Raw genomic sequence first — 22,840 nt, forward strand, 5'->3', positions numbered from 1 at the left:
GAAAGGGCTGGACCTGGAAGCAAAGGGGGCAGTTATGTACAGATGTAGACAGACAGGTGTAGAGATGACAGTGAACCCATGTCTGCAACCTTGGGAGAACCACTGTGGTTTGCAGTGGGGGGCTGAGGACTCAGAACTCTGGTGGTGGGACTGGTGTGGTATTATACCCCTTTTGACATGCGATTTTGTAAATCACTAAAATCACTATTAAATCACTAAAAATAAATTTTATTAAATCACTAAAATTAAATTTTATTAAATCACTAAAAATAAATTTTGAAAAACAGACATTAAAAAATTAGCAGAGGAGCTGGGTTGTGGCGCAGCTGGTTGAGTGCACGTTTCAATGCACAAGGACCCAGGATCGAGTCCCCAGTCTTTACCTGCAAGGGGGAAGCTTTGCAAATGGTAAAGCAGTGTTGCACGTGTCTGTCTCTCTCCCTCTCTCCCTCCCCTTCCCTCTCAATTTCTCTCTGTCTCTAGCCAATAAATAAAATAAAGATAACAACAACAACAACAAAATCAATAGCAACGCAGGAAGTGAGTTTTCCTGAGCTGCCAGGAAGAAACAGTGGACAGGGGTCTATCTGCCTGACCCCCCGGCCCCAAAGTACTACCCACCTTCTGGCCTGGCCTCCACCCTCACCCAGGCTTGGCCGCAAAGGGCAGGGCCACTGCCCTGCAGTCACTGCCACCCCCCTGCTTCCTGATTCCAGAGTTCAGGCGGCCTCGAGGAGACCCATCCACTCGCAGGTCGACGGGGAGAGCGGGGCCTGGCATTTTGTTTGAGGCAGACTTGTAGGAGGACCTCACACAGACCCAGCTTTTCAGCTTCCTGTCAAGGGCCGTGGCAGCCATCTGAGTCAGCTGGAGATGGGAAAAGAGCCCAGGCCAGGGGCTGGTGAGACAGCTCACCAGGGAAGGCACCTGCTACGTCACCTATGTGACCCTGGCTTGAGTAGTGAGTGGGAACCCCCAACACCCCAGTTTGGACTCTGGAGAAGCAGCAGCTGGGCTGGCCCCACGGCCCCTGGTCTCAGGCACATAAGACACAGAAGCTGATGTCTGGCTGGAGTTTTCTTTTATTATTCTTCATTTCTGTTAAGTCCTGAACACTTATGTTCGTGATGACAGTTTATACTGGCTATATCTCACATACAACAGTTGTCAGGAGAACATGAAGTTGGTCACTGAATGCGCAGAGAGGGATTCCCAAGTGCCGCTCACTAACACCTTAGGGAAGTGAAAATTCCAGGTATCAAAGACCCCCCGCACACTGGAACAAAACAGCTCAAAATTTCCCCACAGAGCTGATGAGACTGAAATTACAAAACTTAGCAACTGGTTAAACCTGTGACACAACGACTGGGCTGTTTGGTCTCAAGAGGAAAAGGCAAAAACAGAGTTGGCCGATCATCTTGACTCCCAACTCTGCCTGTTTATATTCTGCACAGCTCCACGCAAACACAGAATGGGACATCAGGGAGGACAGTCTCGGGAACTTACCACCGACTCCTCAATTAAAATCTAGTCAGCGAGGAAAACAACTCGGTCTCTCGACCTGAAGGTTTAAAACAAAAATTAAAAGTACTTCTGCGATCTCTTTCATGTTCTTCCTCCGAAAAGCACAAAATGTCGGATGCTTTCAAAAATCTGAAGCGTTCACGTTTTTTTTTTCTGGTGCAGAAGTTGCTTCTCACCTCAATGCCCCTCCCCGGCTGGGCAGAGGACATCCAGAGGACCCAAGAAGGGACAGCACCCTCATGGTCAGCACTGTGACCTGGACCACCACGGTCAGACCGACACTCCAGCCCACCGGGGCTGCGAGGTCAGAGGCGCTGGCTCCGATTTGCCGTCATTCGTGCCTGGAGGAGTCCAGCTCGCTGAGTAAGTCTCTGCCCGCCGCTCCAGCTTTTGCAGCAAAAAGAACGGCGCCCTGCTTAAAGCCGAGGCTCTTCAAACTCCGGGCGTAGTCTGCGTAAATAGCAGCGATGAGTTTCTGTGAATCCCCGTCAAGGAAAAGCAGGCCGAGGCGATGGTGATGACGACAAGCCCCACCCCCGGTCTCTTTCGGGCGGAGAAGGCAGGCTCTGCGCCAGCTCACGGGAAGGGGACAGGTGGACACGTCTTTCCTAAGGAAGCGGTCAGTCTGGAGAGTTGCTGCCCTTCCCACGAGCTGGCCCCAAAGCTCCCTCCATTTCTCGACCTGCAGAAGCCCGGCTAAGAGGAAAGGTGAGATGCCAGAAGAGACACGCGTATGCCACGTGAAAGTCTGGGGGGGGGGGGGGCTCTATTTGCAAAGCCCGTCCTTAAGCAAGTGCCTGGCTTGGGGTGGTAAGAAAGTTCTGCTCTGATATTCGAAATGGCTCCTCAGGATGGGAACCAACTTTAATAGTAAGTAGATACGAGGTTCTGAGTGAGTTCAAGTTTCATTTTCTCTTTAAAAAAAAACACACGTCAAATATCTCACGCCTAGGAATGACTTTTTCCCCCCCTACATGTAATGAAAACTGCAAACAGAGGAGCTACGAGCTCGACCCTTAAGCCCCTTTTGTTCAGACGAACAACTGTTTCTCAAATACATCTACAGAAGGCAACTGTTCCCAAGCTCGAATGGGCCCCGTGACCGGCTTGCATTACATTTCTCTTTCAAGGGCTGTTCCTCGAATCACATTGGTTCATCACCACAGTTAATAGTGAGAGGCTTCCTTTTATTTGTCACAGTCTACGCTTCCCTAATAAGGCCTGTATTGGGATATGGAAATTTATTCCCTGGAGCTAAGTCTTGAAGCAACACTACCTCAAATTAGCAGGCTTTCCTAAATTATTAGCAGGCTTTCCTACATCATTTCTTTACTTCCCATGAAATATTGCAAATCCAGGGCTCCTGATTGTTCCCCGTTTGCTCCAAAGCCCGTTCCAGGGACTGGAGCTGAGCAAGTGCTACCAACACCTGGGATCTGGTTCCTGCCCTCTTCTTCCTCCCCTTTTCCTGGCTGTGGTGAATCAGAAAGAAAATTTCTGCATCTATTTCCTGCCCAGGCATCACAACAAAGAGAAACTCAGAAACCCACCTATGCACAACTACCGGACAAGGAACAGGAAGACACTGGATTTCGTTTCCCCCCACAGAAGAAATAAGGCCACTTTTGCCATTTGCTCGCCCAGGCACAGCCGCCCCTGAAAGGATATCTGTGTCTCTGCCGACTTCGATGGCACCATACTGGAGACACGCTTCCAAGAACAAGGCGGCTCTGTCGAAGTACCTCATGCTGCTCGACAGGACAGAGGGAGATCAGGCACCTAAGGCACTGAGGCCAGTTTCCATACAAGGCTATTTTTTTCCCCTTCAGAGTTATTGCTGGGGCTCGGTGCCTACACTCAAATCCACTGCTCCTGGAGGCCATTATTCATTCCCTTTGGTTGCCCTTGTTATTATTACTGCTGTTATTGCTGTCACTGTTGTTGGATAGGACAGAGAAAATTCGAAGGAGGGAGGACAGAGAGAGGGAGAGAACGAAAGACCCCTGCAGACCTGCTTCACTGCCCTCAAAGTGACCCTCCTGCAGGTGGGGAGCCGGGGGCTCAAACCGGGATCCTTATGCGGGTCCTTGCGCTTTGTGTCATGTGCGCTTAACCCGCTGCGCTACCGCCTGGCCCCCGCAAAGCTACTTCTATGTGAAGACCAGTACACATCGACCCGGAAACCCAAGAACTAGCTGCATTACAGAGCAGGCATCTAAGGAGAAGGGAGGGCGGGGAAAGGAGGGGAATATTCATGTCCCCAACCCTGAGCTCTTTTTCTCTCTCTCTCTCTCTTTTTTAATCGACACTTAAATACTGTGAAATAGCTGAAACACTCAGACGTCTCCTGAGACAGGCCATGTACCCTGGGCGTCTCTCTGCAGTTCCTGTGCAGCAGGTCTGACAAGCCATCGGCTGCCACCTTGCCTCAGTCTAGCACCCTTAGCACTGAGACGTCCCTGATTCTCTGAAGACTTCAGAATCTTTTTAAGGTTTGGCTCCCATACGGGTGGGAATAATACTATAGCTTCGAGAAAGAAGGGAGAATAAACCCTTAGTTTCTTCTTTAAATGAGCCTAAAAACTTCCTTTCACTCCACACATGGAGAACCACTGCCCACTCAGCAGAGCCTGAAGGAAACATGACTGGTTAATCGAAGGATGTCAGGCAGTGACATCTGGGGGACCCGTGAGGCAGTCACACGTGGGGGACCTGTGAGGCGGTCACACGTGGGGGACCTGTGAGGCGGTCACACGTGGGGGACCTGTGAGGCGGTCACACTTGGGGGACCTGTGAGGTGGTCACACGTGGGGGATCTGTGAGGCGGTCACACTTGGGGGATCTGTGAGGCGGTCACACTTGGGGGATCTGTGAGGCGGTCACACTTGGGGGACCTGTGAGGCGGTCACACTTGGGGTACCTGTGCAGCGTCTCAGCCACGTTGATGAAGCAGCCCAGGGAGAGGAGGACCAGGAGAGCCTTTGACTTGTGGTTGACTTGTGGGGAGCAGAGGTGGTCCACCCAGCGCTTTAAGACATCAGCACACTCTTCAGAGTTTAGACGAACCTGAGGAAAGACAGTCCAGTTAAAAACAGAGACATCCCGCAGTGGATAACGAAAAATATAGTCCAGAGAGGGCTGTCCCTGCGAGACAGGCACTAGGCCCCGATTCACTGGCGCATGGTCCTGGCACTGCCCTTCCCTCGCCATGATGGGATGAGCAGGACCCAAGCCTGCAGGGCCCATGGGCCAGGCGACCCCGCTGGGCCAGTCTGGGCTCACAGCCCAGCAGAGAGGACACAGCTGTTTTCACCTCGTCGCTGCCAATGCAACCTCCATTTTTCATTTTTTTTTTTTTTAACAAAAAATGTAATCTTTACTCTTAGAGACTGGGACCAGGCAGTGGCACACCTGGTTAAGCACGCACGTTACCATGCATAAGGACCCAGGTTCAAGCCCCTGGTTCCCCACCCCAGCAGGCTGAAAGTTTCATGAGGGCTGCAGATATCTGTCTCTTTCCCTATTTATTGTCCCACCCCCCCCAATTTCTGTCTCTATCCAATAAGAAAGAAAGACAGAAAGAAAGAAAGAAGGAAGGAAGGAAGGAAGGAAGGAAGGAAGGAAGGAAAGAAAGGAAGAGGCTGAGTTGCAAGTGAATATTTGCGAAGCAGTTTAATCTCGATACTGAGTCAGCGGCTCCAGGCTGAGCTTTCTGTCTGAGGTCTGCCAGGCCCCTACTGCCGTCACCTACTTTCGCAAGCCACGCTGCTCGGTTCCACTCGCCGTACGTCTGCAGGTAGCGACAGGCATCCGCGGCTTTGTCTATCAGGCAGAGCAGCTGGACGCCCTCTGCAAGACATAATGTCGGCCCCAGTCGGCAACCAGGCGCTCTCTCGCTCTCTCTCTGCCAAGTCATTAGGAAGCAGTCACCATCTGCCTTCACCTCGTCTTAGACATTGTATCACTGCTACTACAGATCAACTGAAATTTTAAAATGTGAAGAGTCTTACACTGTGATACTCAGTCACCAGGGGCGAAATACACACGACTCCAAAAATAAGCAGGTTGAACAGTTGACTCACTGGTTTCTACCACCTGAGTCTGCCCAGGTTTGCCCCACAAATGGCTTCTTTCTTGAAAATGGTTAGTGGTGCCCCTCTCACTCGTAAGTAGTCTTCTGGTTCGCATGAGCAGACGGCACGGTCAGTTTTGTAAACCGTTAGCCAAAGCCCTCTAGTTTTTCTCCAACGTGGGAAAAAGGCCTGTCCTTGTAGCCAGAGACTTTGCTAGGTACGGGTCTACTGACAGACACACCCACGGAGCGTGGCTTACCTGCCAACTTGCCGTTGGCGATCATGTTAGTTGCCACCAACTTGATGGTGCTCTGGGAGGGGCCCGAGGAGGTGACGGTCGTGACCAAGCAGGCTTTCAGTGAGTCGCAGTAATAATGCTGGTTGTCTGCGCTTGTTTCCAGCAGTAACTGCACAGCTCTGTCTGTCTGATGAGAGAAAACAGTCCTTCTGACTATCAGGCCATTCTCCTCCTGCACAGCCTATAAAGTTCTAATTTGGAACAGTGAAGTTAGTAACTTACACAAGACTTTTGTTTTCAAATTTTACCTGTGAACACTTTGTTTGGATACACCAAAACGACATAAAAGAACTGCACTGCTTCTTTGGAAGGAACACAAAATCAAGGCTCGGCTTTCTGCAGGTGATCAAGGGCCTGTTTATTTTACAACCAGTTAGGCTGTAGGTAGGTCACACCTGACACATGGAGGCCAAGATTACAAGTTGGCTAGCCAAGTTTTTGTTTGTTTGTTTGTTTTCTCACACGGTTCACTTTAAGGTACTTTAAGGGACAGTCTAAACTTACATTCTCAGGGAAACACTGTGAGTGATGTGTGTGTGTGTGTGTGTGTGTGTGTGTGCGTGTGTACTTGTACATACGTGTGTACTTGTACGTATATACGTACTATGAGATGCTGTGAAACACTAGTCTAGCAGCAACTCCCTAAAACAGGAAAAAAGTACACAAAGTGGCATACTTGACCCAAAAGAAGCAGCTGGTCTGTACACTTTCTTGTATGGTCGTAAGTCGATCGCTTTACTTCTTGTAGATTAACCCTTTCCAGCTGGAATTTCTAGAGCAAGAGAGAAACAAAGAGGCCGAGTCATAGGACTTCTGAATTATTTACATTTTAAGCATTACTCTCATTAACATTACTCTCATTAACATTACTCTCATTAACATTACTCTCATTAACATTACTCTCATTAACATTACTCTCATTAACATTACTCTCATTAACATTACTCTGACTTCTGATGATCCACCAAAATCAACTTTACAGAATTACAAAGTCTACTGCTTATGGGAATTTACATGGAACTGGGTGAATAAATGTACGCACACAAAAATACTGCACTGGAGGTTAAAAAAAAAGTTATCAAGTTACCTCTTTATAGAAAGAACAGTTTGTTCAAAGCAACTGAAGTATTTGTAATCTATAGGAACATTGGAGTAAACCTAGACAAAATATTTTAAGACAGAGTGGCAAGAAGAAACGTCTTATGTGTTCAAAAAAAGAATAATATTTATGAGCTTTTCCAGTCCAGAGTTAGTTTTGTTTTTATTTCAATGTGTACATGCAAAGGCTTTATTTCTGTTATGGAGACCTTAACTTAAAGTTTCCCAACTTTAAGACACTTCAGAAATGAAAGTGATCACAATGCCCGTTTTAAGGTTTTGGTCCGTGGACTATCATACCTGAAAATAGGCGTTTTCACAGAGCACGTCGTAACAGATGTCCAGGGGGTTGTTCACTTTGTCGCGAGGAGCCGTTTCTTTAGACGCCTGTTCCTGGGACAGGCTGTGCAGGTAGTGGGCGGCCACCGTCCAGAAGTGCAGCTCTGACTCGTCGCCATAAAGCCTGAGGGAGGTGAGACCAGTTTCCAGTGAACTCACTGCACCCTGGGGGGCTGGACAGTGGTCCTCAGGCTGACCTGAGAGCTGGATGCACAGTTCTCTCACGTCAAAGACCCACCCACTGGGGACACTGACACGTTCTGGGCAAGACGGAAGAGCGGAAGTGGCAAGTTCCCCAGCCCTGTGACCGGGTCCCAAACAGCCGCACCTAGGACTGATGGCAGGGAGAGGGGGAGCCCTCCCCTCTCCGCTCTGTGTTGAAAGCTACACCCTGGCTTTGCTGCCCGGGGCATGATTCACCTGCTTTGCCCTCAGCACACCTTTCAAAAAAGGGACCATCACCACACTTTAGGGGAGAAAGTGTCTCTGGGATGGTGAGCTAAATAAGGTGTGGAAATATTTTGCCATTTCTTCTCTGGAAAGTGAAAGCCATTTCTTCTCTGGAAAGTGAAGGGGAAGGCCTTGTGATTTTTAAATGGCATTTCTTAGGGTACAAAGACAGGTTATTGTTTTTGAATATGACTCACTGGCACATTTAAAGACAGGCCCCTTGACAGCTAACATTTAAAAATACATATAAAATTTATATGTACGAAGCAACCTCTTCAATAAAGGACTAGATCTCATGTCTAAAAATGTAATTTATTCCCTTAAGTATTACTACTTTCAAATTAATCTTAAGTCAAATCTAAAGGATAAACTTTAGATGTTCCCAAGTCGAAGAGAGCTTTCTCTTAACTACAAGCCCTGAATAAAGAGAGAAGGTGGGCCGGAGTTCTGCCACTTTCTTACCCAGAACACTTCAGACAGCTTTACCTTGAAACAAGCAGGCATCTCTGTAGGAGGGAGAATTCTGGGTCAAGCAAGAGCCTCTTCATGTCACTGTAGGCAGGAATGTGCAAAAAAGCAAAAGCAATGGCTTTTAATCAAACAATAAAGCAAGGAGGCAAATCGAGAAACCTCTGTGATGGAAAAACCTACTTAATGAGCATGGTAGGACTTAGGAAAGAGCTCACTGTGCCATCACCCTGAAACTACGAGAGCTTAATGGGGCTGAGGGCATGACGAGGCTCAGACAAGGAGTACCCAGAAAGCTCCCCAGGAGCTGTGGGACTTTGGGCCAGGTGAACACATTACAGCAGTTAAGTTCACATTAAAAACAAAAATGTCTGAACAAGCTGCCTACCTAGAGAAGCCAGAGTGTCACTGTTGATAAAAGGAGTTCGATAATCATCAGGAACATACTTTAGAGAAGATGAATTCCGTTTTTTTAAAATTGTTGTCAAGATAAAATGTTTAGAAATGGAGTCTACAAACTGATTTACAGGGTGTTCATTCAGGGGGAGCACATTTTATCATATGCAAGGGCCTGGGTTCGAGCCCCCAGCCACCACTCGGGAGCACCATGCAAAGAACGAGTCTCATGAGTGGTCGAGAGGCTCTGTGCTGTTTTCCCCTCTCTCTGTCTCTCATCTTCTGTTTGGAAAAGGGTAAAAATGAGAGTCCTCCGCCGGGAGTGGGGGGGGGGGGGGCTGTACAGGTGCCAAGTCCCAGAGAAGCCACGGTAGGGGAAAAAGAAATCTGATCTCTAAAACAGTCAAACAACATTGAGGAGTGAATGATGATTTTAAATTACTGTTGTTCATTTAGAGAAAATGATATAGTAATTATCTGAATTTGACTGGAATAAGATATCCTATTATAATTGTTAGTTTGTGAAAATATAATTAAGCTGTAAAAAGATGGGCTCCTTATGGATCAATTTGTTTATTTTGACTTCCTTCTCAATAGTACCCAGTACAAGCTTCTAGATGCTATTGGCCCTAGGGCGTTTATTCATTTCTTTTTTTTTTTTCCTTTTTTTATTACTTCTTTTTAAGATTTATTTTTAATATTTATTAATTTATTTCCTTTTTGTTGCCCTTGTTCTTGTAGTTATTATCGTTACTGATGTCATTGTTTTTAGATGGAACAGAGAGAAAAGGAGAGAGGTGGGGAAGATAGAGAAGGGGAGAGAAAGATAAGACACCTGCAGACCTGCTTCACCACTTGTGAAGCGACTGACTTCCCTGCAGGTGGGGAGCCGGAGGCTCAAACCAGGATCCTCCTGCCGGTCCTTGTGCTTTGTGCCAACTGCGCTTAACCCTTAAGCTGCACGACCACCCGAATCCCGGGAGTATATTAATGGCTTAGCTGAAATTGTGCATGTCCAGCACTTGATGTGGAGAACTTATTTTCGAAAATGGGAGGTTGACGAAGAAGCCTCTGAGGTGAGGCTCCCCAGGGCGTCTGTGGAGGAGGAGGGGACTGAGCTACAGACACTCACACCACAGGCTCCTGTCCTGGGCTGACGGGAACAGTCTCTTTATGAGCTTGTGGAAGACAGACACTCCGTCACTGTAACTACTGAATGACTTCTATGGCACAAAGCTTCTACAGGATACACTTCGGTGAGAAGAAAATGGTCTTTCTTTGGGCCACTAGCAATTTGCAAACATACTTGGGGTGCTTACTTACTTAGACAATGAATTCAGCTGTTCTTGAAGGAGATTCTTGATTTCTTCATTTTCTGGATAATCACTGCAAAGAAAAGATTTTTGAATGATTTCTACGTCTTCAGGTACAACTACCTGTACCCACACACACACTCACATACACACACACTCACATACTCACACACACTCACATACACACACACTCACATACAGTCACATACACACTCACACACATTCACACACATACACACACACTCACATACATACACACACACACTCACTCACACACTCACATACACACTCACACACACATACACACATACAGTCACATACACACACACACACACACACACTCACATACACACTCATACACACACACACTCACAGATGTGTCATTATGCAAACAAAGCCTTTGTGATTTTAAAAGTCAGATTATTGACCAATATAGCAACACTGTACTAGGAAACCTACCAATTATTTTAAATATTTTTTTTTATCATATCTAGTCAAAACATAGCACGAGTCAAGAAAACTCTGGTGCTCAAGAAGACATGTGACTGTATTGTCAAAATTCTCACACTGAGATTCATGCTCATTGAAACACACATGCCAGGGGCCAGGTGGTGGTGCACCTGGCTGAGAACACATGCTACAATGCACAAGGACCCAGGTCTGAGCCCCCAGTCCTCACCTGCAGGGGGAACGCTTTGCAAGTGGTGAAGCATTGTTACAGGTGTCTCTCTGTCTCTATCCCTATCACCCCCTTCCCTCTTGATTTCTGGATATCTTTATCTAATTAATAAAGATAATAAAAAAGAATTTAAAAATAAATTAAAAAAATAAAAGAAACACACATGCCTAAAGCAATCCCATTAGCAAGAACCAGAGGCCTCTCCACTCTGCTCTGCACAAGGGCCTTCATTTTTCTCATTTTTCTTGGTAGTCAGTCGCCTCTTGGAGAAATGAAATGTCAGCTGAAAATACTCTGCAAAGTACAAGTGGCCTCACTGCCCACTGCCAATCCCCTGACCTGCGGACTAGCCATGCACTCCACCGGCAGCAGTCTCGTCACAGTCTCGAGGGGTTAAACCAGTAGCCGCTTGCACGTTTCTGGGAAGGTCGGCGATGGAACCAACCTGGCTAGCCCACCCACGTGGTCAGGCGCAGAGCCCAAGTCTGACACAGCCTCCCCACAACAATGGTGGGAGCTTTGGCGTGGTGCTAACTTTTCCTCTCTGTCTTCCTGCTCTCTCTAAAGCAGCTTCACAGTGCAGAAGCCCCAGCAACAACACGTGTTTCTATGAAGAATTTTTTTTCCCCTGGGTAATGAGATAATCATTGAGATGAATAAAATCTAAATGCCCACCTCCACACCTCTCTCCCCAATCGATCTATTCATGCAGTTCTTTAAAAGAATTAAGCCTGGGAGTCAGGCGGTAGTGCAGTAGGTTAAGCGCACAAGGCGCAAAGCGCAAGGACCAGCATAAGGATTCAGGTTCGAGCCCCCGGCTCCCCACCTGCAGGGAAGTCCCTTCTTCATAGGCAGTGAAGCAGGTCTGCAGGTGTCTGTCTGTCTTCCCCTCTCCCCGTCTTTCCCTCTCCCCCTCTGTCTTCCCCTCCTCTCTCCATTTCTCTCTGTCCTAACAAACACAACATCAATAACAATAATAACTACAACAACAATAAAAAAACAACAAGGGCAACAAAAGGGAAAATAAATATTTTTAAAAAATTAAAAAAAAAAAAAAGAATTAATCTTGGTCCCATATCCCACCTGGGCTTCACTAAGTCCTCTTCACACTAACCGCTCTACGGCCCATGCTCAGACTGTAAGACAGTCAGCCAGCCAGACGGATGTCACCACCACTCCGCACGCACTCTCACCTGGCAGCGGAGACGGACGGCCAGCAGCCTCTCTGGCAGCCTGTCTGTCTTCTCTGCCTCAGCTTGGTTCGAAGTTCCACTGTTTTTGAATCCAAAAGGGCAAGCAAAAAGGGACGATACTTACACGTGAGAAATATCCAGAGAATATTGTCCGTTCCAAGGCTGGTGCAGTAAGAAAGCCTTCAAGGCCAGAGCGGCCCGGGGGACGAGGAGATAAGGGCACCACACAGGCTCTAGACAGAGGCATGGAAAAGCTTTGTAAGAAACTGAAGTACAATTTCCTAGTACTAGTGAGCTTTCACTGCTGGCAGCCAGCAGAGAAGCCTGCAGAGGACAATGTATCAATCTGGTGGGGCTTCAAAGAGTGTGTTCAATGACTCACTACTCACGACAAGACATACAGTCCAAGAGTGGAGAGGTTTTCTACCTTCAGACCTGATTAGTGTGACTTTCTTTCCCCTTTTAAAATGTAAGCATTCTGTAAGTTATACAACACCAATTCTACTTAACAGAAAGAGGGGGGAAAAAATTTTGGAAGTCCAGGTGGTGGCATGCCTGGTTAAGTGCACATAGTACCAAGCGCAAGGTCCCACACAAGGAGCCCAGGTCAAGCCCCCGGCTTCCCACCTGCAGGGGGGTTGCTTCACAAGTGGTGAGGCAGGTCTGCAGGTGTCTGTCTTTCTCTCTCCCCTCCCCTGTCAATTCCTTTGCTGTCTCCAAAAATGGCCTCCAGGAGCAGTGGATTTGTGGTGCTGGCACTGAACCCCAATGATAACCCTGGGGGGGGGGGAAGTCTGTTGTAAGCAATAAGACTGCATACATGCGAGGCCTTAGTACTAATTAAAAAAAAAAGGAGAGGGCAGGCGGTAGCGCACCTGGTTAAGTGCTCAAATTACAGTGCACAAGGACCCAGGTTCAAGCCCTGGTCCCCACCTGCAGGGGGAAAGCTTCACGAGTGGTGAAGTAAGTCTACAGGTGTCTCTCTCTTTCCCCTATTTTCCCCTCCCCTCTCAATTTCTCTCTATCTCTACCCAGTAATAAATAAAGGTTAAAAAAATCCTATTAAAACTAATCTGAAGTTTCCTTTCACTTTTTTAAGGTGCAGGGAAATGTGAATTTCTGTGTGTGGCTGACACTTTATTTCTGTTGGACAGCACCGTGAAGTATGGATTAAATCACAACTAAAATATATGTGGTATTCAATAACAGAATGTAATACTTCTTTTTCACACCCAAGAATTTTTATACTGATTTAATAAAAATCACTTAAAACCCTGTCTATACTCCAAAGTTTTGGTATCACTCTAGTACCCTGACAACTGTATTCATGAGTGAGAGAGAGAGAGAGAGAAAAAAGAGAAAAAGGAGGAAGAGGTTGGTCAAACTGTATTCATGAGAGAGAGAGAGAGAGAGAGAGAGAGGAGAGAAGGAGGAGGAGGTTGTTCAGTCAATCCAGGGTCTGATCATGTCTGATCATCTGTCTGCGGTTCATTCTCCTCTAGTCAGCCCTCTCAAGTCTGTTTTGGTCTGATGAGTTTTCTTTTCTGACGGGTCCTGATCATTTCTCCTAGAAGATGTCCTCCACTCTGACTGGTCTGTTTTCTGAAGGTCAAGCTCGGGGTAAACATTTGCAGCCAGAGCGTCACCAAGGGGAAGCTGGGTTCTTCCCACCGTGTCACACCTGAGAAGAGAGGTCGGAGGTGCCTGCTGTGGAAGTCGTCAGTGCGGTCTCCAGAGACGGAAGATTTCCTTGACCTCAAACGTATGACAGCGCTAGTGACCCTTGTCTGAATCAGGTGTCACAGCACGGGTGGCAAATTAGTGGCTTCCCAATTCTGTCACCCCACCGGCGCTTACCAGCTGGCAATCTCCCATTCACTTGTGTCTCCTTCCTACCCCTTTGCTTGACGGGGCTACAGTGTTTTATTCTATTTTCTAATTAAGCACAGACATCAAGATGACTACTAGTTTGCGAGTGATTTTTTTTTTGTTTTTGTTTTTGGCCTGTTCAGAGCTGGCTCCTGCACCTTTAAGACAGGTTTTTATTGATTTCTCAGTTCTTTCCTTAATTTCTAGCGTGACGCGTCCTAGATTCATCTTGCCTTTTTTTTTTTCTCTCTGTCTCACTGTCTTTTCCCACGCTCAATGCTGAAATACATAAGCTGTGTGTCCAAGGAGCCTTGGTTCTTCTACGTCGGGAAATGGTGATTCCTATGAGCATCCGTTCTGGAACGGCAGAAGGGGGTATGGTTTAATCAGCTTCCCATGGGACGTACTATTCTGAGGCTAACCTGACAGGTGGGAAAGGCTTCTCGGCACAGGTTTATCTTGACGGAATAAGTGTATCTCTGCTTTGACTTGAACAGCGCTGAAGCAGGGTGAACGGCACAGGGCGTATGGTACTGATTCACTCCCTGGCTGGAGATTTCACCGTCAAGTCTTTCGCAGAGTCGCTGTGCCGCGCCCCTGCCCGGGCCCCTGCACTCTGACTTGTACTATTCTTGTACTTTTTCTTCTTCTCTGTCATTTGCAGATCGTTCCTCGTGTGGACGACTCATTAATGCGTTGCAGTACCAAGTCGGGCACATTTCATTTTCATTATGATTTCTTTTTTCTTTTTTTAATGTGAGTTCAACAATATTTTCTCATTTAGTGACTGGAGAGGTGTCTCAGTGCTCAAGCTTGAGACCTTCATGTGGGGTCCAAGTTTGATTACCAAGCTGCACTCTGGATCACCTCTCTCACTGCTTCTTCCTCTCTCTCTCTCCCATTAAGAAATAAATCTTCGTTAAAACACTATAAAGACAAGGATTTTATTTCACAGTTGGTCAGCCTCATCTTTTATTTTACACTTGGGTTATAAAGGCAGAAATGAACCAGGTGAGAAAGAGGTTTCCCTACCTACCCATTAAAACAGCCCACCGCCCCCATCAGTTGATGTAATTTTACATTTATCCAAAAATAGAGGGCAACCCCTATTCTCCAGTGTAAAAGTCTTCCCCACTCAATTTCAGCTAGTAGTTGTTGGTATTAAATCATAAAGGAATTAGTAAATGTCAGGGAATAAAATATTGGCACTAAACACTGATTTGGGGGCTAGACAGAGAGCATAGTAGTTATGCCAAAAGATACTCCTGCCTGACCGATTAGTGAAGGGCCCAGGTTCAATGAATCTTAGAATGAGTCGATGAAAGTTCCATGGCATGTGGTTATTTCTTAATCGATGGACAGATAAAAAGCCACGAGAGGATCTCAGGACACAGAATTTCAGAGTATTTATAGAAGGAGTTGAACATTCTACTGTGTCTGAGGGAAATGCCTTAGTGTAAAAAAAGTGTTTATTTCCCCAAAGCAAGTATTTTGACAGCATCCTAATGAGCACAGCAAACTGAGAGTGAGCTCCATGACCTCACAGCCTGAAATGTAAGCGTGGTGTTCCGCTCAGGGGTCAAGGCAGCCATGAAAGAGGAATCGATGATCATCTCTCGCAGCTGGAGGAACTTGCCGAGAAGAGCTCATTTGCGCCTGGATATTACACACTTAGCAGGAGAAGGCAGAGGCATCAGTGCCGCTTCTTTTAGACACTTTCTACTCAGGCTAGGCCACAGGCACCTGTGGTGCTAATCAGAAGCATGCCCGGGCTGTTAGCTGCCTGCATGACTGCAATGCAGAAAAGCAGGAGCTGAAGAGGCAGGAAGAAACAGCAGAAGAAAAATCGCTCCTTCACCACCTGCGGGCAGACAATGTGTTCTGTGACTGTGTTCAGCTGGGAGGCAAGGGACAGGGCCGACCGACACTGGGCCTCAGAGCCCTTCCCTAGTGCCCACTCCAGAACAATGCGGGTACGATGCACCAGAGGACTCTGGGGTGGGGCAGTGCTCAGGTCCTGGTGCCTGACGTGGAGGAGGGCTTAAGAGTGTGATGTGGGAAACTGAGCAATGCCACACATGGACCTACTGCTGTAGTTTACCACCAATTATAACCATTAATCTCCCCGATAGAGACAGAAAAAAAGGGAGGAAGGAGGGGAGGAGGGGAGGAGGGGAGGAGGGCAGGAGGGGAGGAGGGGAGGAAGGGAAGGAAGGAAAGGAGGTAGGTATACAGGTAGTTGTGTTCCACCGTGGTCCAAAAGAATTGGAGAGGGAGCATGTCAACAGCTGAAGTCTTTGGGAATGCCACACTGGGCTGTTTGTTCTTAAGCCGCATACACTTGGGCTGTTGGACTAGCGACAGCCCATTCGACAGGAGGCGTGAAGCGTCCGTCCACCAACTCCAAAACTGGAGTTCCGATCCACATTTGTAAGGGAGCAGAGTGTGAAGACAAATGGAAGAGAAGGGGAGGGAGAAAAGGGAAAATGTGAAACGGTATGTTACCTAATTGCTATTGAAACAGAAGTGAACCCAACAGGTTAAATCTATCCATATGGATATGCTAAAAAAATGTCATATCCCACAACGGTAAGCCCAAGGTAATTTCCAAATTCCTGACATCTTTGTAAAACACCTACTTACGCTAGCACCAGCGTTTATTCTTTAGCATTTAAAGATGGTAATTCTGAGTTTAAAATTTAACTTGTGAAACATACATGCAATTTTACTGTATTCCCCCATAACTGTGTAATTGTTCCCCCCTTTCATGGGGCCAGGGAGGTGGCTCAGTGATAAGAGTCCAGGCCTTGCAGGCGTGTGCCCCTGAGTTTGACTGACTTTTTTATTTTTAATCTCATTGCAAATAAATAAAATTGTTCCACTGTGACTGAGGCTGCACTACTAGAGACTGGATAGGAACTTGCTGTTGTTTTCAAAGACAATTTGAGAAGACATGGTCAAACTAAAATCTGGCTGTCGGCTAGAGTCAAGCACACTAGCAGACAGCGGTTAAAGATGGGCTTCCATTCCGGTCAGTTTAAGAACAAGTTAGCTTTGCTTTAGAGCCTTTTAGATTCAGTTTTTCAGTTAAAATGAAAGAAAAGATTCACACAGATTATATTTGCACACTACTAGAATAAGTAGATAAATTAGAAAAGGAATCATCCTTCCAGGTCCCTCAACTTCCTCAGCAGCTTCAGGTTGAAAATTAATAACAAAGCTTGTCCTTGTGGGTGAGGGGGGTGTCCTCAGCTTTCTGCCGAGCCGGGAAGCATCCAGGACAGATATGAGGATGCAGCGAAGATTTTCTGACTTTCCCAGATGGAGTCACCATTACATAAGAAACGGTGCTACCCAAATTCAAGGGCAGAGCTGAGGCAGTGGCCCAACAAATACAACCAACAACAGAAACAGACGGAAATTAAGTAAAGGCAGTCCAGCCAGGATCAAGGGCAATGTGGCAGAGCCCCAAGCACAAGCAAACAGTAAAAGGCCAGGCTCTCCAATGGCTATGTGTCTCGGAGTGTGTCGATTCGCAGAGCTGAGGGCTCTCTCTACAGAAACTCAGCAAACGACTAAACAAGCCTCTTGCAAATGTTTACCGAGCAAACAGGGCTGAGTGTGGACCACAGGTGTTCCTGGAGAAGCCTCAATGCAGCAGATCTCCTCCTGCGCTGAAACTAGCATCCAAGCAGCTCTGTCTCCCCAGGGTGCCATTCAAGGATAAACACTCTTTCACCAGACAGAAGCTGCCTCTCCAACTGACTGATGGATGCACTCACAATCTGTTCTTTTCTGAAAGTCACATGCTGAATGAGTTTTATTAAACTAGCTTTCACTCGGGTAAAGAACCACCTCAAAACAGCCAAAGCAGAAGAACGGGTAAGAACCGTGTCCTGGGAGTTAGGCGGTAGCGCAGCGGGTTAAGTGCACGTGGCGCGAAGAGCAAGGACCAGCGGAAAGATCCCGGTGAAGCAGGTCTGTAGGTGTCTGTCTTTCTCTCCCCCTCTGTGTCTTCCCCTCCACTCCCTATTTCTCCCTGTCCTATCTAACGACGATGACATCAATCACAACAATAACTACAACAATAAAAAAATAAAAAATCAAGGGCAACAACAACAGGAGTAACAACAAGGGCAAAAAATTGGGAAAAATGGAAATTCGACTTCCGGAGGCGGAGCTACGAGCAGCAGATCACCTTCTCTCCTCTCCTCTCCTCTCCTCTCCCGGATCAACTAGGAATACCAAAGGAGACCACCCGGACCGAAACAAGACAGGACTAGAATGACCACAGGAACCCAGTAAATCACCCGTGAGTACAAACACGCGTGGCTGGTGACAGAGAGGAGAGAGGGGCCTAAGGAGAGATTAAGTGACTGCTAACAGTTCGACAGTTTGTCAGTGGAGACACCACCTCCAGTCTGCTCCACCAAAAAGGGGACAGCTGAAGGGAGGAAAGGACTCCCCAGAGACTCACCAAGTACAACTCTGAGTCTCCATTGCTACTACCCTCAGAATCTGGAGCAGCAACAGGGAGGGACACCAGGGCACAGAGATCTAACCGGGAAACTCAGGAGAAGACCTATACCTCGGTGGCATAGCTGAAGGGCTGTGAAAGTCTCTTTGCATAACCACTGGACTATCTCTGCCACACCCTGCTTTATCTCTTGGTCAGGAGTCATTGATTAAGCCAAGAAGCCTATTGATAGTTTAAAAGCCCTCAGGCTACCATAGCCTACAGGGGAAAAAAAAAAAAAAGGCTTTTACACCACTGAACTCCAACTCAGGGATTGACAAAACTGTTAACTTATATAAAATGGTTAAAACAACAAGAAAAAATAATGGAGACTCGAACCAGGACAAGAGTCCAGCTAAAAGTCCTCCAGAGGGCGAAGCACAAAACAACGAGTTCAACATCCAAACATTAGCTAAGGAAATAATAACAGGAGTGAGTAAAGAATTTGAAAAAATTGTAATCAGAACTGCAGGAACAACAAATGAGAATATGGAAGAAAATTCTAATAATCACATGGTTATTAGAGAGCTGAAAGCTGAAATTGCTGAGCTAAGAAGGCAACTAGCTGAACAAGCTAAAACAGTATCAGAGCAGGGCAACAAAATAGATGAACTCCAGAAAGCAGTAGAGGGCAGAGAGAATAGAATCAATGAGGCTGAAGACAGAATTAGCAAGACTGAGGATGAATTAGAGACAACTAAAAAAGAAGTAAGAGATCTCAAAAAGAGATTAAGAGATGCTGAAAACAACAACAGAGTCCTATGGGATGACTTCAAAAGAAACAATATACGCATTATTGGCTTACCAGAGGAAGAAAGAGAAGGGGAGGAAGAAAGCGTTCTCCAGGCCATAATAGCTGAAAATTTCTCTAGTCTAGACAACACCAAAGACATAAAGATTCAAGAAGCCCAGAGGATCCCAAACAGAATTAACCCAGACCTAAAGACACCAAGACATGTCATACTTAGATTGGAAAAGAATAAGGATAAAGAAAGGATCCTCAAGGCTGCAAGAGAAAAACAAAGAGTCACCTACAAAGGAAAACCCATAAGATTAGCAGCAGACTTCTCCATACAAACACCACAGGCCAGAAGAGAATGGCAAGATATCTATCGAGTGCTCAATGAGAAAGGCTTTCAGCCAAGAATACTATATCCTGCTAGATTGTCATTCAGACTAGATGGAAGCATCAAAACCTTCTCAGACAAGCAACAGTTGGAGGAAGCAACCATCACCAAGCCTGCCTTGAAAGAAGTTCTGAAAGGTTTCCTATAAACAACCAGACCACCACAAATAGAACATATATCAAAACACTCTAAAACTCTACAAGAATGGCGTTAAAATATCTTCAATCTTTGATATCAATAAATGTGAATGGCCTGAATTCACCTATTAAAAGACACAGAGTAGGAAGATGGATCAGAAAACACAATCCAACAATATGTTGTCTACAGGAAACTCACCTAACGCAACAAGACAAACACAGACTTAAAGTGAAAGGATGGAAAACTATCATTCAAGCCAATGGCCCACAAAAAAGGGCAGGAACAGCTATTCTCATATCTGACATGATAGACTTTAAAATAGATAAGATTAAAAAAGATAGGAATGGACACTACTTAATGCTCAGAGGATCAGTCAATCAAGAGGACTTAACAATTATTAATATCTATGCACCCAATGAGAAGCCATCTAAATACATCAAACTTCTACTGAAAGAGCTACAGCAATATATTAACAGTAACACAATCATAGTAGGGGACTTCAACACCCCACTATCTCAACTTGACAGATCATCCAGGAAGAAAATCAGTAAAGACATAAGGGAGCTAAATGAAGAGATAGATAAACTAGAACTATTGGACATTTTCAGAGTCATTCATCCCAAGAAACTGGAATACACATTTTACTCAAATCCACATGGATCATTCTCAAGGATAGACCATATGTTAGGCCACAAAGACAGCATCAGCCTATTCAAGAGCACTGAAATCATCCCAAGCATCTTCTCAGACCACAGTGGAATTAAACTAACACTTAACAATCAACAAAAGATTAGTTACAGTGCCAAAATGTGGAAGCTCAACAGTACACTTCTTAACAACTTCTGGGTCAAAGAGGAAATCAAGGAAGAAATCAAAATGTTTCGAGAGTTCAATGAAAATGAAGACACAAGCTATCAAAATATTTGGGACACAGCTAAAGCAGTCCTAAGAGGGAAGTTCATAGCTATACAAGCACACATTAGGAAACAAGAAAAGGCACAAATAAACAGCCTGATTGCACATCTTAAAGACCTAGAAGAAGAACAACAAAGGAACCCTAAAGCAACCAGAAGGACAGAAATTACTAAAGTTAGGGCAGAAATAAATAACATTGAGAATAGGAAAACCATACAAAAGATCAATGAAAGTAAATGTTGGTTCTTCAAAAGAGTAAACAAAATCGACAAACCTTTAGCCAGACTCACAAAACAAAAAAGGGAGAAGACCCAAATAAATCGGATAGTAAATGAAAGAGGAGATATCACAACAGACACTGCAGAAATTCAACATATCATGCGAGGCTTCTATGAACAACTATATGCCACCAAGTTAGAGAACCTGGAAGAAATGAATGATTTCCTAGATACCTACCAACTTCCAAAACTAAGTAAAGAGGAAGTGGATAACATGAACAGGCCCATCACAGCTAATGAAATTGAAACAGTTATCAAAAATCTTCCCAAAAATAAAAGTCCTGGACCAGATGGTTTTACAAATGAATTCTACAAAACTTTCAAAGAAGAACTAATACCTCTACTTTTAAAAGTCTTCCAGAAGATTGAAGACACTGGAATACTCCCTGCCAGCTTCTATGAAGCCAACATCACCCTGATACCAAAAGCAGACAGGGACACAACCAAAAAAGAAAACTACAGACCAATATCTCTGATGAACATAGATGCGAAAATATTGAACAAGATTCTAGCCAACCGGATACAGCAGTACATCAAAAAGATTGTTCATCATGACCAAGTGGGGTTTATCCCAGGCATGCAAGGTTGGTTTAATATACGTAAATCAATCAATGTGATCCACCACATCAACAAAAGCAAGACCAAAAACCACATGGTCATATCAATAGATGCAGAGAAAGCCTTTGACAAAATACAACATCCCTGTATGATCAAAACACTACAAAAAACAGGAATAGATGGAAAATTCCTGAAGATAGTGGAGTCTATATATAGCAAACCTACAGCCAACATCATACTCAATGGTGAAAAACTGGAAGCATTTCCCCTCAGATCAGGTACTAGACAGGGCTGCCCACTATCACCATTACTATTCAACATAGTGTTGGAAGTTCTTGCCATAGCAATCAGGCAGGAGCAAGGAATTAAAGGAATACAGATTGGAAGAGAAGAAGTCAAACTCTCCTTATTTGCAGATGACATGATAGTATACATGGAAAAACCTAAGGAATCTAGCAAGAAGCTTTTGGAAATCATCAGGCAATACAGTAATGTGTCAGGCTATAACATTAACATTCAAAAGTCAGTGGCATTCCTCTATGCAAACACTAAGTTAGAAGAAATTGAAATCCAGAAATCAGTTCCTTTTTCTATAGCAACAAAAACAATAAAATATCTAGGAATAAACCTAACCAAAGAAGTGAAAGACTTGTATACTGAAAATTATGAGTCACTACTCAAAGAAATTGAAAAAGACACAAAGAAGTGGAAAGATATTCCATGCTCATGGGTTGGAAGAATTAACATCATCAAAATGAATATATTACCCAGAGCCATCTACAAATTTAATGCTATCCCCATCAAGATCCCAAGCACATTTTTTAGGAGAATAGAACAAATGCTACAAATGTTTATCTGGAACCAGAAAAGACCTAGAATTGCCAAAACAATCTTGAGAAAAAAGAACAGAACCAGAGGCATCACACTGCCAGATCTCAAACTATATTATAGGGCCATTGTCATCAAAACTGCTTGGTACTGGAACATGAACAGACACACTGACCAGTGGAATAGAACTGAGAGCCCAGAAATGAGGCCCCACACCTATGGACATCTAATCTTTGACAAAGGGGCCCAGACTATTACATGGGGAAAGCAGAGTCTCTTCAACAAATGGTGTTGGAAACAATGGGTTGAAACATGCAGAAGAATGAAGCTGAATCACTGTATTTCACCAAATACAAAAGTAAATTCCAAGTGGATCAAGGACTTGGATGTTAGACCAGAAACTATCAGATACTTAGAGGAAAATATTGGAAGAACTTTTTTCCGCATACATTTTAAAGACATTTTCAATGAAACGAATCCAATTACAAGGAAGACTAAGGCAAGTATAAACCTATGGGACTACATCAAATTAAAAAGCTTCTTCACAGCAAAAGAAACCACTACCCAAATCAAGAGACCCCTCACAGAATAGGAGAAGATCTTTACATGCCATACATCAGATAAGAGTTTAATAACCAACATATATAAAGAGCTTACCAGACTCAACAACAAGACAACAAATAACCCCATCCAAAAATGGGGGGAGGAATTGGACAGAATATTCACCACAGAAGAGATCCAAAAGGCCGAGAAACACATGAAAAAATGCTCCAAGTCTCT

At 45.2% G+C, this 22,840-nt stretch overlaps 1 protein-coding gene across 3 annotated transcripts in view; it reads right to left on the minus strand.

The window, feature by feature from the left end:
- Window positions 1-1,064: 1,064 nt before the first annotated feature.
- The window catches only part of WDR11 (WD repeat domain 11), a 61,608-nt gene continuing 39,832 nt past the window's right edge, over window positions 1,065-22,840 (minus strand). For 2 of the 3 annotated variants that reach the window (XM_060171173.1, XM_060171174.1), the window contains 10 exons: window positions 11,956-12,064; window positions 9,970-10,032; window positions 8,269-8,334; window positions 7,294-7,456; window positions 6,572-6,667; window positions 5,857-6,022; window positions 5,276-5,373; window positions 4,445-4,590; window positions 3,192-3,272; window positions 1,065-2,000 (listed from right to left, as the gene is read on the minus strand). In XM_060171173.1, coding sequence (XP_060027156.1) covers window positions 1,856-2,000; window positions 3,192-3,272; window positions 4,445-4,590; window positions 5,276-5,373; window positions 5,857-6,022; window positions 6,572-6,667; window positions 7,294-7,456; window positions 8,269-8,334; window positions 9,970-10,032; window positions 11,956-12,064 — 1,133 coding nt within the window. In that variant the 3' untranslated portion in view covers window positions 1,065-1,855. The remainder of the gene's footprint in view (window positions 2,001-3,191; window positions 3,273-4,444; window positions 4,591-5,275; window positions 5,374-5,856; window positions 6,023-6,571; window positions 6,668-7,293; window positions 7,457-8,268; window positions 8,335-9,969; window positions 10,033-11,955; window positions 12,065-22,840) is intronic. The other variant, XR_009544623.1, reaches the window with a different exon arrangement.

The sequence above is a fragment of the Erinaceus europaeus genome, chromosome 14 (assembly GCF_950295315.1).
Source record: "Erinaceus europaeus chromosome 14, mEriEur2.1, whole genome shotgun sequence".
In the NCBI taxonomy this organism is placed as follows: domain Eukaryota; kingdom Metazoa; phylum Chordata; class Mammalia; order Eulipotyphla; family Erinaceidae; genus Erinaceus; species Erinaceus europaeus.